The sequence below is a fragment of the Nesoenas mayeri genome, assembly GCF_963082525.1.
Source record: "Nesoenas mayeri genome assembly, chromosome: 15".
Taxonomy (NCBI): domain Eukaryota; kingdom Metazoa; phylum Chordata; class Aves; order Columbiformes; family Columbidae; genus Nesoenas; species Nesoenas mayeri.
The window spans coordinates 13,267,813-13,280,123 of record NC_137559.1 but is presented as its reverse complement, the minus strand read 5'-3'; the positions used below and the strand labels follow the sequence as shown (position 1 = coordinate 13,280,123).

The 12,311-nt window shown below is 62.9% G+C and overlaps 3 protein-coding genes across 6 annotated transcripts in view; 2 read left to right on the top strand and 1 right to left on the bottom strand.

Annotated features, from left to right (window-relative positions):
* Positions 1–241: 241 nt before the first annotated feature.
* Positions 242–4,243, top strand: ARHGDIG (Rho GDP dissociation inhibitor gamma; the record flags this gene model as incomplete). The annotated part of the gene is given in 8 exon segments (XM_080354143.1): positions 242–336; positions 338–535; positions 537–625; positions 1,778–1,960; positions 2,952–3,035; positions 3,112–3,188; positions 3,884–3,947; positions 4,044–4,243. Coding segments are annotated over 8 exon segments (990 nt in total).
* A 556-nt stretch (positions 4,244–4,799) lies between these two features.
* On the top strand, positions 4,800–8,170 carry PDIA2 (protein disulfide isomerase family A member 2; the record flags this gene model as incomplete). Its single annotated transcript, XM_080354094.1, has 11 exons — positions 4,800–5,013; positions 5,457–5,663; positions 5,964–6,097; positions 6,165–6,302; positions 6,374–6,490; positions 6,570–6,695; positions 6,775–6,969; positions 7,318–7,438; positions 7,595–7,776; positions 7,868–7,951; positions 8,090–8,170. The coding sequence occupies 11 exons, from the start codon at positions 4,800–4,802 to the stop codon at positions 8,168–8,170; spliced, it is 1,599 nt and encodes a 532-aa protein (XP_080210220.1).
* Positions 8,171–8,745: 575 nt separating this feature from the next.
* Positions 8,746–12,311, bottom strand: part of AXIN1 (axin 1) — a 76,012-nt gene continuing 72,446 nt past the window's right edge. For 3 of the 4 annotated variants that reach the window (XM_080354069.1, XM_080354068.1, XM_080354071.1), the window contains 2 exons: positions 11,302–11,469; positions 8,746–9,984 (listed from right to left, as the gene is read on the bottom strand). In XM_080354069.1, coding sequence (XP_080210195.1) covers positions 9,840–9,984; positions 11,302–11,469 — 313 coding nt within the window. In that variant the 3' untranslated portion in view covers positions 8,746–9,839. Of the gene's footprint in view, positions 10,460–11,301; positions 11,470–12,311 lie in introns of all 4 variants that reach the window. The other variant, XM_080354070.1, reaches the window with a different exon arrangement.

Here is a 12,311-nt window from a genome sequence, read left to right as displayed (position 1 = left end):
GCGGACAAGGTGTGGGCAATTTAGGCAGGGCGTGGGCAGTGCGGGATGAAGTGCGGGCAGCTCACTGAGGCTGCAGGCAGTACCCGTGCAGGGTGCGGGCACTGGGGACAAGGTGTTGGCAGGCTGTGGGGCTGTGGGGCTGTGGGCAAGGAGCGGGCAGCGCGGACCGGGTGCTCGCCGGGCGCGGGCAGGCGCTGCGCGGGCGCGCACGGCGGATGAGCTCACTGCAGTCTCACCGCACATGAGCGGCGGGGCTGGAGCCGCCCGGCGCCAAGGGGCGGGGGCGGGCGGGGGCGGGCAGCGGAGCCGCCGCGTCTGCGGGAGCCGCCGCCGCCGCCCCGCCGGGCCGCGCCGGGCAGCGCCGGGGAGCGCAGCGGGGAGCACCGGGGAGCGCAGCGGAGCAGCCGGCACCGCCGAGCGCGGCGGCAGCGGGCGGGAGGAGCGCGGCCGCGGGACCCGGCGGAGCCGCTGACATCGGCAGAGCCGCACCCCGGGCCCCGGCAGCGACCTCCCCGCCCGGCCCTGGGGGCGCTGGGCCCCTCCGGCCCGGCCATGCTCGGCCTGGATGTGTGCGAGGCCGGCGGGCAGCTGCTGGAGCTGCTCTGGCTGGCGCTGTGCTACCGAGGTGAGCGGCGACCGGGCCGGGGGAGTGCGTCCCCGCAGCGGGAGGGCATCGCCCGGGTGCCACGGGGGTGGGTATCGCCTGGGGGCGGCGGGGTGAGCATCGCCCCGAGGGGAGCACCGACCCGAGTCCCCAACGGGTGAGCATCACCTCGGGTACCATGTGCGTTCAGGAGTGAGCATCACCCCAGGCCCTGGGGGACCAGAGCATCCTGTAGGGGCGGGGGACCCCCCAGCTGCTGCCTCTGCCACCTTTCAGCCCGACCTGTGGCACCCAACACCCGCCACTCTGTCCTGACACCCACGGGGGGCTGGGCGAAGCCCTGGGCGGGTGTATCCCTGGGCTGGGAGCCAGCGTGGCCCAGTGCCGCATGGCGTCGTGCCAGCTGGGGTGCTGGGGCCTTTGCTGGGTACCCAGAGGTGCAGCAGGGCCACTGCTCCATGCCCCAGTCACCGCCACTGCCCCAGGGACCTGCACAGCTGGCCCTGTAGCCCCAGGGGCTGAGCACAGTGGGACTCTGCCCTGTGCTGTATCACCAGGGATTGGGTTTCCAGGGGCTTTGGGGAGCTCAGTCCTTGCAGTCAGAAGCGGGTGGGGTAGTGATGTAGTGGGCAGGGCAGAGTGAGAGGCTATGGGGACATTGCCTGTCCTTGTGCCCCCTGGCAGCCTGTCACCCACCAGAACCACCATTTGCCCCAGAGCTGGCTTTTTTTCTCTGCAGCCACTGGTGGTTCGGGATGAGACGCAGGGCTGGTGGCTTCCCATTGGGGTTGGAGGGGACCATGCAGCAGTGACTAGGACCTCTCTGGGTGATGGGGCATGAAGGACACCTGCAGGCCATGGTGGGCTGCAGGCACCCCCCGGGCACCACGGAGGCACCAGCTTGTCTTGCTCTATGACTGTGCGGAAATGAAGCTGGTGGCAAAGCCTCAGGTCTCAGCTGTGCCACCAGGCCCTGGGGACATGAAGCCCCGTGGTGTCCCCATGGCCCAGAGCAGGGACACAGCTCAGCTACCCACAGGGGATTGCCCACATTCAACTGTGGCATCTCCAGCTCACCCACCCCCTGCCCACAAAAAACAGTGTGTCACAGAGTGGGGGTGTCCCCTGGGGTGTCCCTGGGGTGGCAGGACTGCCTCTGCCTGTCCCCTGCAGACATCATGGCTGACAAGGAGGGGGTGATGCTGTCACTGGAGGAGGAGGAGGATGCCGACGTGGCCCTGGCATACAAGACACCAGAGAAGAAGAGCCTGCGGGAAATCCAGGAGCTGGACCCAGGGGACGAGAGTCTGCGCAAGTACAAGCAGGCGCTGCTGGGCGCCATCCCTGCTGCTGTGGGTAAGGCTGGGGGCTGCCCACTACAGCTGGGCACCCTGGCACCCAGACTGGGTGATGCAGCCTCAGGGGGTTCAGGGAGCTCAGGCATCCTCAGCACCCATGAGGCATCCCCAGTAGGGAGGGCACATTCTGACTGGCATCGCCCACGGGTGCAGCCTGTGCCCTCTGCCTGCGCAGGGACCCCGGCATCCCCCTGCTGACAGGGTAACGGCTGCCCGGGGACCCCAGTTACCTTGGTTACGGGATCACCGCCGCAGTTTCCATAGGAACGGTTACAGGGGACCGGGAAATTCATTGGGATGACAGAGATGGAACGAGCAGCTGCGGGGGCTGGGATGGCATGGCTGTCAGTGCCCAGACAGTGTCCCTTGCTCCCCATGGCACCTACAGAAGCCTCGTACCCCAGCCTGGTGCTGCCCTTGGTGTCTGTGGGGCCTGGGCCATCCTGGGGTGCTCCATGGGCCCAGGACCTCTATTGTGGTAGCTGATGGGTGCATGAGGGTTGGGGAGACGTTGTGCAAGCCAGTGAGGCTTGTGCAAACCAGTGGGGTGCATGAGGTGTGTGCAAGCTGGGGGGGGGTGCAGGCTGATGGGGTGCAAGTGGGCTGGTGGGGTGCAGGTTGGGCTGGTGGGGTGAATTAGGCCAGTGTCTGCCTCAAAGGATGCCTTTGCCTACATGTGCTACCTTGTCCTCTCCACTCCTCTTGGCCTACGCCAGGAGCATTGCACCCAAACGGAATCTACCTGTGGCTGAGCCCCTTCAATGTGTTGTTACCCCGAAAGCCAAATTTGGGGCTGGCCTGAAGTGCCCCTGGTCTCCTGCCCCCTGCCTGGCACTCGCTGGCTCACAACGCCTCCACCATGGCCACTATGGCCCTTTGTGCCATTACAGGGGGCATGGGCAGCCCCCCGGCTGCACTGGGATGGAGGTGCCAGTGGCAGTGGGCTGGGCACAGGTGGGTAAGGTCTGTGCCCTGCCACTTGTCCCTAGATGCCAGCGTGCCCAATGTGCAGGTGACGAGGCTCACCTTGATGTGCGAGCAGGCACCGGGGCCCATCACCATGGAACTGACAGGTGAGTGGTGGGGCCACCCACGGGAGGAGGAAGAGGGGGAAGGGATGCTGGGCTGATGGGCTGTCTCCACACGCAGGAGACCTGGAGGTGCTGCGGGGCCGAGCCTTTGTGCTGAAGGAGGGGGTGGACTACAGGGTGAAGGTGTCCTTCAAGGTGAGGCGGGTGCATGGTGCCCTGTGACCTCTGGCTGGGCATGGCCTTGCTGCCCTTACACCCAGGGTCCCTGCCCCAAAAGGTCCCTGTTGCCCTGGGTCCCTGCCCTCACACTCTGACCCATGGTGTCCTTACTCCCCATGGATTCCTTTTCCATGTGTCCCTGTCTCACAGGATCCCTCCTGCCACCCATGGGTCTCTGCTTCCCCATTGTCCCTGCTGCCTTGGGGCGTCCCTGCCCCATGCCCCTCACCCCCAGGGCCTGTGTTCCTGCCTATCCTGGGGTCCCTGCCCTCCTGGGTCTCTGCCACCTTGGGAATCCTTGCTGCCTTCAACTTCACTGACGCTTGATGGTCACGGCTACCTTGGGGTCCTTACCCCTCTTGGGGATCTGGGCCACCCCTGGGTCCCTGCTCCTCTTAAAGGTCACAGCCACACTGGGTCCCTTCCTTTCCCAGGGGTCCCTGGAGGTCCCTACCCCTCCCAGGGGTCCCTGCCTTCCCAGGGTTCCTGTCCCTTTTGGGTGTCCTTGCCACCGTTGATGCTGCTCAGTGCCCAACCCTGCCCAGGAGGCTGGACCCTGGGGGGTCAGTATGGGGCTTTAGAGGTGGGTGTCCCCAAGGCCAGGAGTCCCCAGCGCGGGGAGCACCATGCCATGGGGCAGCACCCATGGTGCCTTTGCTCTCTATCTGCAGGTGAACAGGGAGATTGTCTGTGGGCTGCGGTGCCTGCACCTCACCTACCGCCGGGGCCGGCCCGGTGAGTGGGGTTGGGGGTCTGGGATTGGTGGGGGGTGGGGGGGCCATGCCACCCCGGCCCCACTCACCCGTCCCCCCTTCTCCCCTTCTTGGCCAGTGGACCGCGATGTCTTCATGGTGGGCAGCTACGCACCGCGGGCTGAGGAGTATGAGGTGGTGACACCGGCGGAGGAGGTTCCGCGGGGCTGGCTGGCGCGGGGCTCCTACCACGTCCGTTCCCTCGTCACTGACGATGACAAGACGGAGCATCTCTCCTGGGAGTGGGGCCTCTGCATAAAAAAGGCCTGGGAGGACTGAGCCCCCATCACACCCCGATTTCCCCCCACCGCCAGCTCGGGGACGTGGTGCCTGCCATCCTGGGGGGACCCCTCACCGGCACCACCGTGCTTGCCCTGGTCATGTGAAGGGTTGTGTGTGGGGGGTCCCTTAGCGAGTGGGCACCCACAGTCGTGGTCTTCGCAACCAAAGTTATTTTTAATTGCTAGTTTTTTTTTAAAACACTGATGCCCACCTGGTCCTCGCAGTGTCCCCATCGCTGGGCCCAGGGCCGTGACCCTGCCGTGGCGGCGCCGTGCCCGGCTGCCCACTCGGTCGCAGGCTGTGCTCTTCCATTGCCATTAAACCCTACAGACTGGTCTCTTACTGGTGTGTCTGTGCCCCCATCGCCTCTGTCCCGCTGGCAGGGCAGGTTCTGCTGTGGGGACAGGTGGCTGGAAAACAGCCACCTGGTTCTGCTGCCTTATCGGTGGTGCCGGGCAGCCAGTAGCAAAGGGCCACGAGCACCAGGGGACTGGCACCACCTGCCCTGGGGCCCTTATCTGTGTCCTTCCCCCTGGGCAGTGGCTTTGGCACCATGCAGGGCTGGGGGACCCGGCTGGTTTGGCTGCTGACACTGGCTTGGCTGTGCCTGGTATTGGGGGCTGAGGGGGAGGATGGGGAGGTGGTGGTGGAGAAGGAGGATGAAGAGCTCTCGGACGAACTTGGGGAGGAGGATGGCGTGCTGGTGCTCCATGAGCACAACTTTGCCCGTGCCCTGAGTGAGCATGGGCTGCTGCTGGTGGAGTTCTGTAAGTGTCCCCGCTGTGGGCAGGGGTGCAGGCAGGGGCGTGGGGTACAGGGCAGGGGTGCAGGTGCAGAATGGGGCACAGGATGGGTGCAGGATGGAGGCTGGGTGGTGTGGGCAGGGACAAGGCTGTGGGTCAGAGGGGCACAGGGTATGGCATGTGACAGGGCAGGGGTGTGGGGCATGGGACGGAGACAGGGACTTGGAGCAGGGACACAGGCAGAGGGATGGTGGGGGACATGTAGCAGGGATGGGGAGGACACATGGTGGGTGTGTGGGACATGGGCCCTGGTGCAGGGGATGTGGGCAGGGGCACGAGCTGGAGCCCAACAGGCTCATGCAGCCATTCTGTGCCCCAGCCACCCACTGAGCCCACCCTGGGAACCAGGGACACCCCAAAGCTGTCCTGGGGCCGTCCCTACTGCCAACACTGTCCGCTGCCCGCAGACGCGCCGTGGTGCGGGCACTGCCAGCGGCTGGCCCCGGCCTTTGCCCAGGCAGCCACCACACTGAAGAACGAGTCCAGCCTGGCACGGCTGGGCAAGGTGGATGCCATGGCACAGGGGGCCCTGGCCAGCGAGTTTGGCATCACCTCATACCCCACTCTCAAGCTCTTCCGTGATGGCAACCGCACCCACCCCCTCGCCTACACCGGTATGGCTGTGACACCGCGCGGTGACTGTGGCACCTGTTGTGGGGGACGCCACGATGGGTGCTGGGGTGGGCTGGCATGCAAAGACAGGTGGTGGGGGGTGACGATGGGAAGGGTGGCAATGTCCTGGTGGGGAGTGCGGGGTGGTGATGGTGTGCAGGTGACAGCATGGCGATGGTGCATGGAGTGGTGCTGGCAGTGCCGTGGTGGTGATGGCAGGTGGTGCTGGGGGCAGGAGGGCTGTGTGACAGCCCAGTGAAGGGTGGCTGAGGTGACCACGGGGACCCTGCCCTGCGTGGCAGGCCGCATGGATGCTGAGGGCATCGTGCGCTGGATGCAGCGTCGGGCCGGCCCCAGAGCCACGCTGCTGCAGGACCCCGACACCGCCGCTGCCTTCATCAGCTCCCAGGATTTGGTGGTCATCGGCTTCTTCAAGGTGGGCTGTGGTGAGTGGGGGCTGGATCGGGGCCGTGGCTGTGGCTGCTCACGGGGCGGCTGCACAGGACCTGCAGGGCCAGGCAGCCCAGGCGTTCTACGAGGTGGCTGGCGAGGTGGTGGACGTGCCGTTTGGAGTGGCCGAGGCAGCCGAGCTCTTCCAGGTGTATGGGCTGTCAGCCGACACTGTCTGCCTCTTCAAGAAGGTGAGGAGGTGGCAGGGGAGTGGTGGGGCTGTGCTGGCCCCGCCAGCCCTCACCAGCCCTGGCCCCGGCAGTTCGACGAGGGACGGACAGACTTCCCCGTGGACCCAGCCCAGGGGCTGGACGTGGCTGAGCTCACCCAGCTGCTCCGTGTTCACAGCCTGGAGCTGGTGATGGAGTTCACCAACGAGGTACAGCCCCTCCCCATCCCTGTTCCTGAATCCGCAAGGGCCATGTTCCCCTTGCCCTCACCCTCCTCCTCCTCCTCAGACCGCCACACAGATATTCGGTGCCAAGATCCCCCACCACATGCTGCTTTTCCTCAACAAGTCCTCCCCGGTGCAGCTGGCACTGCGGGATGGATTCCGAGCGGCTGCCGGTGCCTTCCGGGGCAAGGTGAGGAGAGCCCATGGTGGGGACATGGAGGGGTGACCATGGGGCACCACAACCTCAGTGTCACCCACCTCCTGCCTAGGTACTCTTTGTGGTGGTGGACGTGACTGGGGACGGCGCTCATGTCCTGCCCTTCTTCGCCATGACACCTGCTGACACCCCCACCCTGCGCCTGGTCAAGATGGAGAACAACCGCAAGTACCGGATGGACCAGGACACCTTCTCGGAGGCGGCCATCCGCACCTTTGTCCAGGCGGTGCTGGATGGAAAGGTGAAGGTGAGGGATGCAACACGGTGCCAGCTGACACCAAGGATGCTTCCTAGTGGTGAGCGGTGGGCTGTTAACTCTGAGGCCTAATGATGGCAGTTGTGTGGTGAACACCAGCCACCTGCTCGCTGATGCTTGTGCTGCGAGGCCTGAGGATTTGGGGGGGTTTGTTGTGGGACAGGAGTCAGGAGACTGTTGCTATGGAGGCACACAGAGATGGGATGGTGGCAGAGTTGGTCCGAAAGGCAGCACAGGCGCGCTGTGGGCTACAGAATGGGGTCCCCCCGTTCCATCCTGTGCCCATGGGGCCCTGGCATCACTCACCCTAGGCTGTGGCTGTCCCGATTGTCCCCACAGCCCCACCTGCTGAGCGCAGAGCCCCCCGAGGGCTGGGACACGCGGCCCGTTAAAGTCTTGGTGGGGAAGACCTTTGAGCAGGTGGCGTTTGACGAGACCAAGAACGTCTTTGTTAAGTTCTGTAAGTGCCGGGGCTGCCTGTGACCCTCCTCAAGCTCTGCACGGGACTCGGGCCCGCACTGCGACATCCCCAGTCGCGCCCCCAACCCCTGCCCAGCGGATGCTGTGCCCTGACCCCCGCAGAGCCCCTATCCCCTGGTTTGTGCCGGTCCCACAGACGCACCGTGGTGCTCCCACTGCCAGGCTATGGCAGCCGCCTGGGAGGAGCTGGGCGAGCGCTACAAGGACCACAAGGACATCGTCATCGCTGAGCTGGATGCCACGGCCAACGAGTTGGAGAACATCACCATCAATGGCTTCCCCACCCTGCACTACTTCCCCGCGGGGCCAGGCAGGAAGGTAAGTGGGGGCATCTGCAGGGCCACCCTGGCTCTGCCAGCACCTGGGAAATGGGGTCACCCCTCATTTCCATTCCATCCCATGGCTGCAGATGGTTGAGTACAAGAGCACTCGAGATGTGGAGACCTTCTCTAAGTTCCTGGAAAATGGGGGGACGCTGCCCGAGGAGCCACCTGCAGTGAGTGAGGCCCCCCACACCAGGGCCCTCCCACCCCAACACAGCTCCTGGGCGGGATCAGCTCCTCTGGGATGGGGACAGGGACAGGCAGGGGGTGTGTGTCTGTCCGTGCCTCACCACCACTGTCTTCCCCAGGTGCCCCAGACCCCCGAGAACAGCACAGGCAGCGAGGAGCCAAGTTCACTTGGGACGGCCGAATCCCGGGATGAGCTATGAGCCCCATCCCACTTGTGCTCCTGCTATAAACCACCTGGAAACGATGCGGGCTCTGTGTGTCTGTGGCTCTGCAGCACCGCGGGGTGCACGTTGTGGGAACACCCCCCGTGTCCTCGGGGACACAGCAGAGCCAGCTGCTGGGCAAAGGTGATGGAGGGACCAGCTGGGGTCCCTTGGTTGTGGCTCCCAGGCAGCCATCCCGTCACAGGCCTGGACTCCAGTCATCTGCCAGCCCCAGGGGAGCCCCAGGAGCTGCTGTCCCAGCCAGCACGGGGCTCGCCATGGTCAAGCCTGGCTCACAGCCCCTGGGACCCCCCCAGCATCCCCCAGAACACCCTGCACGGTCCCCTCTCCCTGGGCTTGTTGATCCCAGATCCTGGGCGATTCCTCTGAGGGCAACACCTCGGTTCCCCTGGGCCGGGACCTGCCCAGCCACCCCTCAAGGGAGCTCACAGACACCCCAGCCCCACCACCTGCCCAAGCCCACATCAGGGCCCTTTGCCCAACCCATCCCATCCTCCACCACCCCAGCTGGCTGCCGGGGGCCTGGGCATCTGCTCAGCGGGGAAGGAAGAAACCAGCAGGCAGTGGGACATGGAGTTTTATTTCAATTTATCCAAGTACCTTTGAAAAGATCATTGTACAAGCCAGCACATGAGAATGCAGAGGAGACGTTGCCAGAGTCGCGCAGCCACTGTACATATTTACAGGGGACCCCCTGAGTAAAAAAAGGGGGAGAGGGAAATCCCGGGCATATTAACAACCTCACCAGACACAACACCATCAGAACGGAAAAAAAAAAAAAGGAGGCGGGGGGAAACCACTCATAACGCTGTTCCCGGGCTGAATATGATTGTGGATTTTGCTGGATGTCACGTATAGGCTAGTCTCAGAACCATAATTTTAAAGGCACTCGGTGACATGTACAACAGGCTGAGTCGTGTCCCGGCGTGGTGCCACAGGGGCCCCAGCAGCTCCAAAGCGCCACCATAGCTGTGAGCAGCGCTGGGCAGGGAGAGCGCCGATGTGGAGCCCCCGGCTTCTTTGTGTGGGTGGGTGAGCGCCGGTGTCTGAAGGAGCGGGGAGAGGACAGGGCCTGTGGCCAAATAAGCCCAGGAGGCTTCCCCAGGTGCCGACTGCCCCATGGGGTCACCTGACCCTTCACGAGCCCCACGAACAGGCACCAACACCCCCCTTGCGTTTGGCAGTGGCCTGCAGTGCCATCACGCGGCCTCTCCTAAGACACAAGCCAACAAAAGACAGAGGACTCATAAAAAGATGGGTTTTGTCCTCAGACTGAGTGTCTCTTCAGTTCCCTCCCCTACCAAGTTTCTCCTAAGGGAGTCCCCTGACCGCAGCTTGGTGCTGGAGGCCTGGGTACGTCTGCGCTGGGGACACAGGTGCTGGTGCTCTGCAGAGACACAGCACCCTCTTGGGGAGTGAACCCTCCTCCAGGGGCAGGGCACACATGGGGGAACACCAGCACCCAGCCTGCCGCCCTGGCTCCTTGCACTGAGGGAAATCCGCGGCACCAGCCCTTCTATCCCTCAGGTATTTACTCAATCGCAAGAAAGCTCATGAGGGAAAAAAAACCTCATCCTACCATGTCCAGCCGCTGTGGCTGCCAGGGCGGCGAGAGACCAACTTGTTCCAAATGGCTCAATAGTCTTCAGAGGCGATCTGGGACCACAGCCCCTCCCGAGCGGCGGCGCTCCGAAGCCACCCACGCCGGGAAGCAGGGCAGGGTGACGTGAAAGCGAGGAGCAGACGGAGTCTGAGGGATGGCTGTACACTTCGGGCACATTCTGCAGTACCTGTATGTTTTACATTTACATAAGAGCACTGTGACATTGGAAATATTTTCCTTTTATTACAATATATCAAAAATATGCAGCTTTAGTAAACAAGGTCATATTACACTTTCTAATGCACTGTACAATGCTACATTACACTTATAGTCGGTATGGAGAGGGAGCCCGGGCTCCCACTGGCAGGTTGATGGGGTGAAACGTCACCCACCGGCAGCCCGGAGCTCGCCCAGGTCGGTGCTGGAGTTGGCTGTGTCCTCCAGCACCCGTGGCAGCGGCACTGCCAGCGTCCACCCCAGGCCCTCTCCTCCGGTCCCGGAGTCTTTCACAGTCCTGTCCTCACGCCGTGGCACCCTAGTCGATCTTCTCCACCTTCCCGATGATCTTCTCTTCGAAGATGGGCAAGATGGTGTCATCCTCCCGCACCTCCTCAAAGACCACACCACAGTCAAACTCGTCACTCACTTTCTTAAAGTAATACCTGAAAAAAACAGAAACATGGGAGAGAGGACAAAAAGAGCAGGTGAATGGTCATGAGGACACCACAGTCACCAAACCTGGGTACAACTCCTTTCCATGCCCCTGAGCTCATGGTGCATGGGGAGCAGCTCCCCCTGACATGGAGGCAACTGCAGCCACACTTTTGCCCCTGCCCTCACCCAGTGAGCAAACCAGAGTGGTCGGAATCTGTGTTGGCACATTCAGGAGCTCCAGCCCTGAATCCAAGCCCATTCGGAGCTCTCCCCAAAGCAGAGGCTGGAGACACTGATGGTGCCGGCGTGTTTCTAGGCAGGTTTCTCTATGGCTGCTCCACTTGGAAGGGGGAATTTGGAGAGCTACATGTCCCATGCCTGGCTGCTTTGGGATTTGGGCAGGACCCAACCTCCCTATCCTCGCTGGAGGAAAGTCTGGGAGGAGCTGAAGTGGCTCTGGAAATCAGAGGGTTCCTCACAGCATCACTGACCACCATATGACACTGCTCCTCACCAGCCCAGGACCTTGTGAGGGCCCCACAGGGCAGCTCAGCAGCTTCTGCTGAAGTTGCAAACTGTGATGCAAGACATTTCTGGTACAGAACCCAACCTGCCCCGACCCTGTAACCTGCCTCTTCAACAGCCTTGGCTCTACTGCCACACCCCTACTGCAGCACAACTAGCGGGAGCCCTTGTGGAAGGCTGTCAGGACCTCCAGGAGCTCCAAATCTACCTCCACCACGCTCCTTTGCCTTGAGGGGGGCAACACTGCCATGTCCTGCCAACAGCATCTGCCAGGCGTTGCTGACAGTCTGCTGGCACCACACCGCACACAGGGAGCAGCCCTTACCTGTAGTTCCCTTTCTTGGTCAGCAGCTCCTTGAACTGTCCCAGCGTCACCACGCGCCCTTTGACGAGGGTGCGGTAAGGGATCGGCTCTCCGCAGAAGTAGTAAGCGACCACGATGTTCTCGCATGGTTGGGACGCTCCACTGCCTGGTCTCTTCTGGGGCTTCAACCTGCCGTGCAAAAAATACAAGCGACCTGCTGAGTGCGGGTTCTGGGGTTGCCCAGGCCAGCGGTGGGTGTCAGGCCCCACCAGAGGTGACAGAAATGGGCTGGAGGAACTTCAGTGTGATCCCTGAACACTCTTTGCCGTGACCACTGGCTCTCTTGGCACAGAGCTGCACACTGAGGGTGGTGAAGTAGCAAACGCCACTTGGAAAGGCTGGATGAGGCCAGGCTGCCACTACAAGGAGGGCATAGGTTCCAGCTCAGCCCCTTTGTGCTGAAGAAACCCAACCCCAGGCCCTGAGATGGGACAGAGTCACCGGTGAGCAACCCGGCCAGGGCAGCAGCCAGGGCAGCAGCAGCACGTTCCTCACGCACACCGAGGCTGCCTGGGGACCGTAACGCAAACACTGCTCAGACTACTCGGGATTATTGCTGCCATGGCCAAAACAGCTCAGCATGGCTTTCTGCAGACCTACATCTGCCAGGCTGCGCAGCCAGAACCGCTCCTGCTCCCGCAGCTCCCCGGGCACCTCTCCCGGTGCAGAGGGAGGTCGGAGGGGACGGAGCTCCCAGCAGGACGTGCCCTGGAGGCTTTGCTATCTGCACAGAGTAGGGAGGCAGCCACCATCCCCAAAACCTCAGTGACTTTAAACCTCCCATGTTTTCCTGACTCTCAGGATGTTGGTCTGGTCTCTGCTTCCAGCCCACACACTGGGGTTCTGCTACGTGGTGCCATCACTAGACCAAAAGCGTCAGCCCAGTTCTAACCCCATTTTGAGAGGCTGACAAAAGTAGCAATAACAACACCCAGGGTACTTTGCCCTTCTGTGGAGCCTTTCATCTGGGG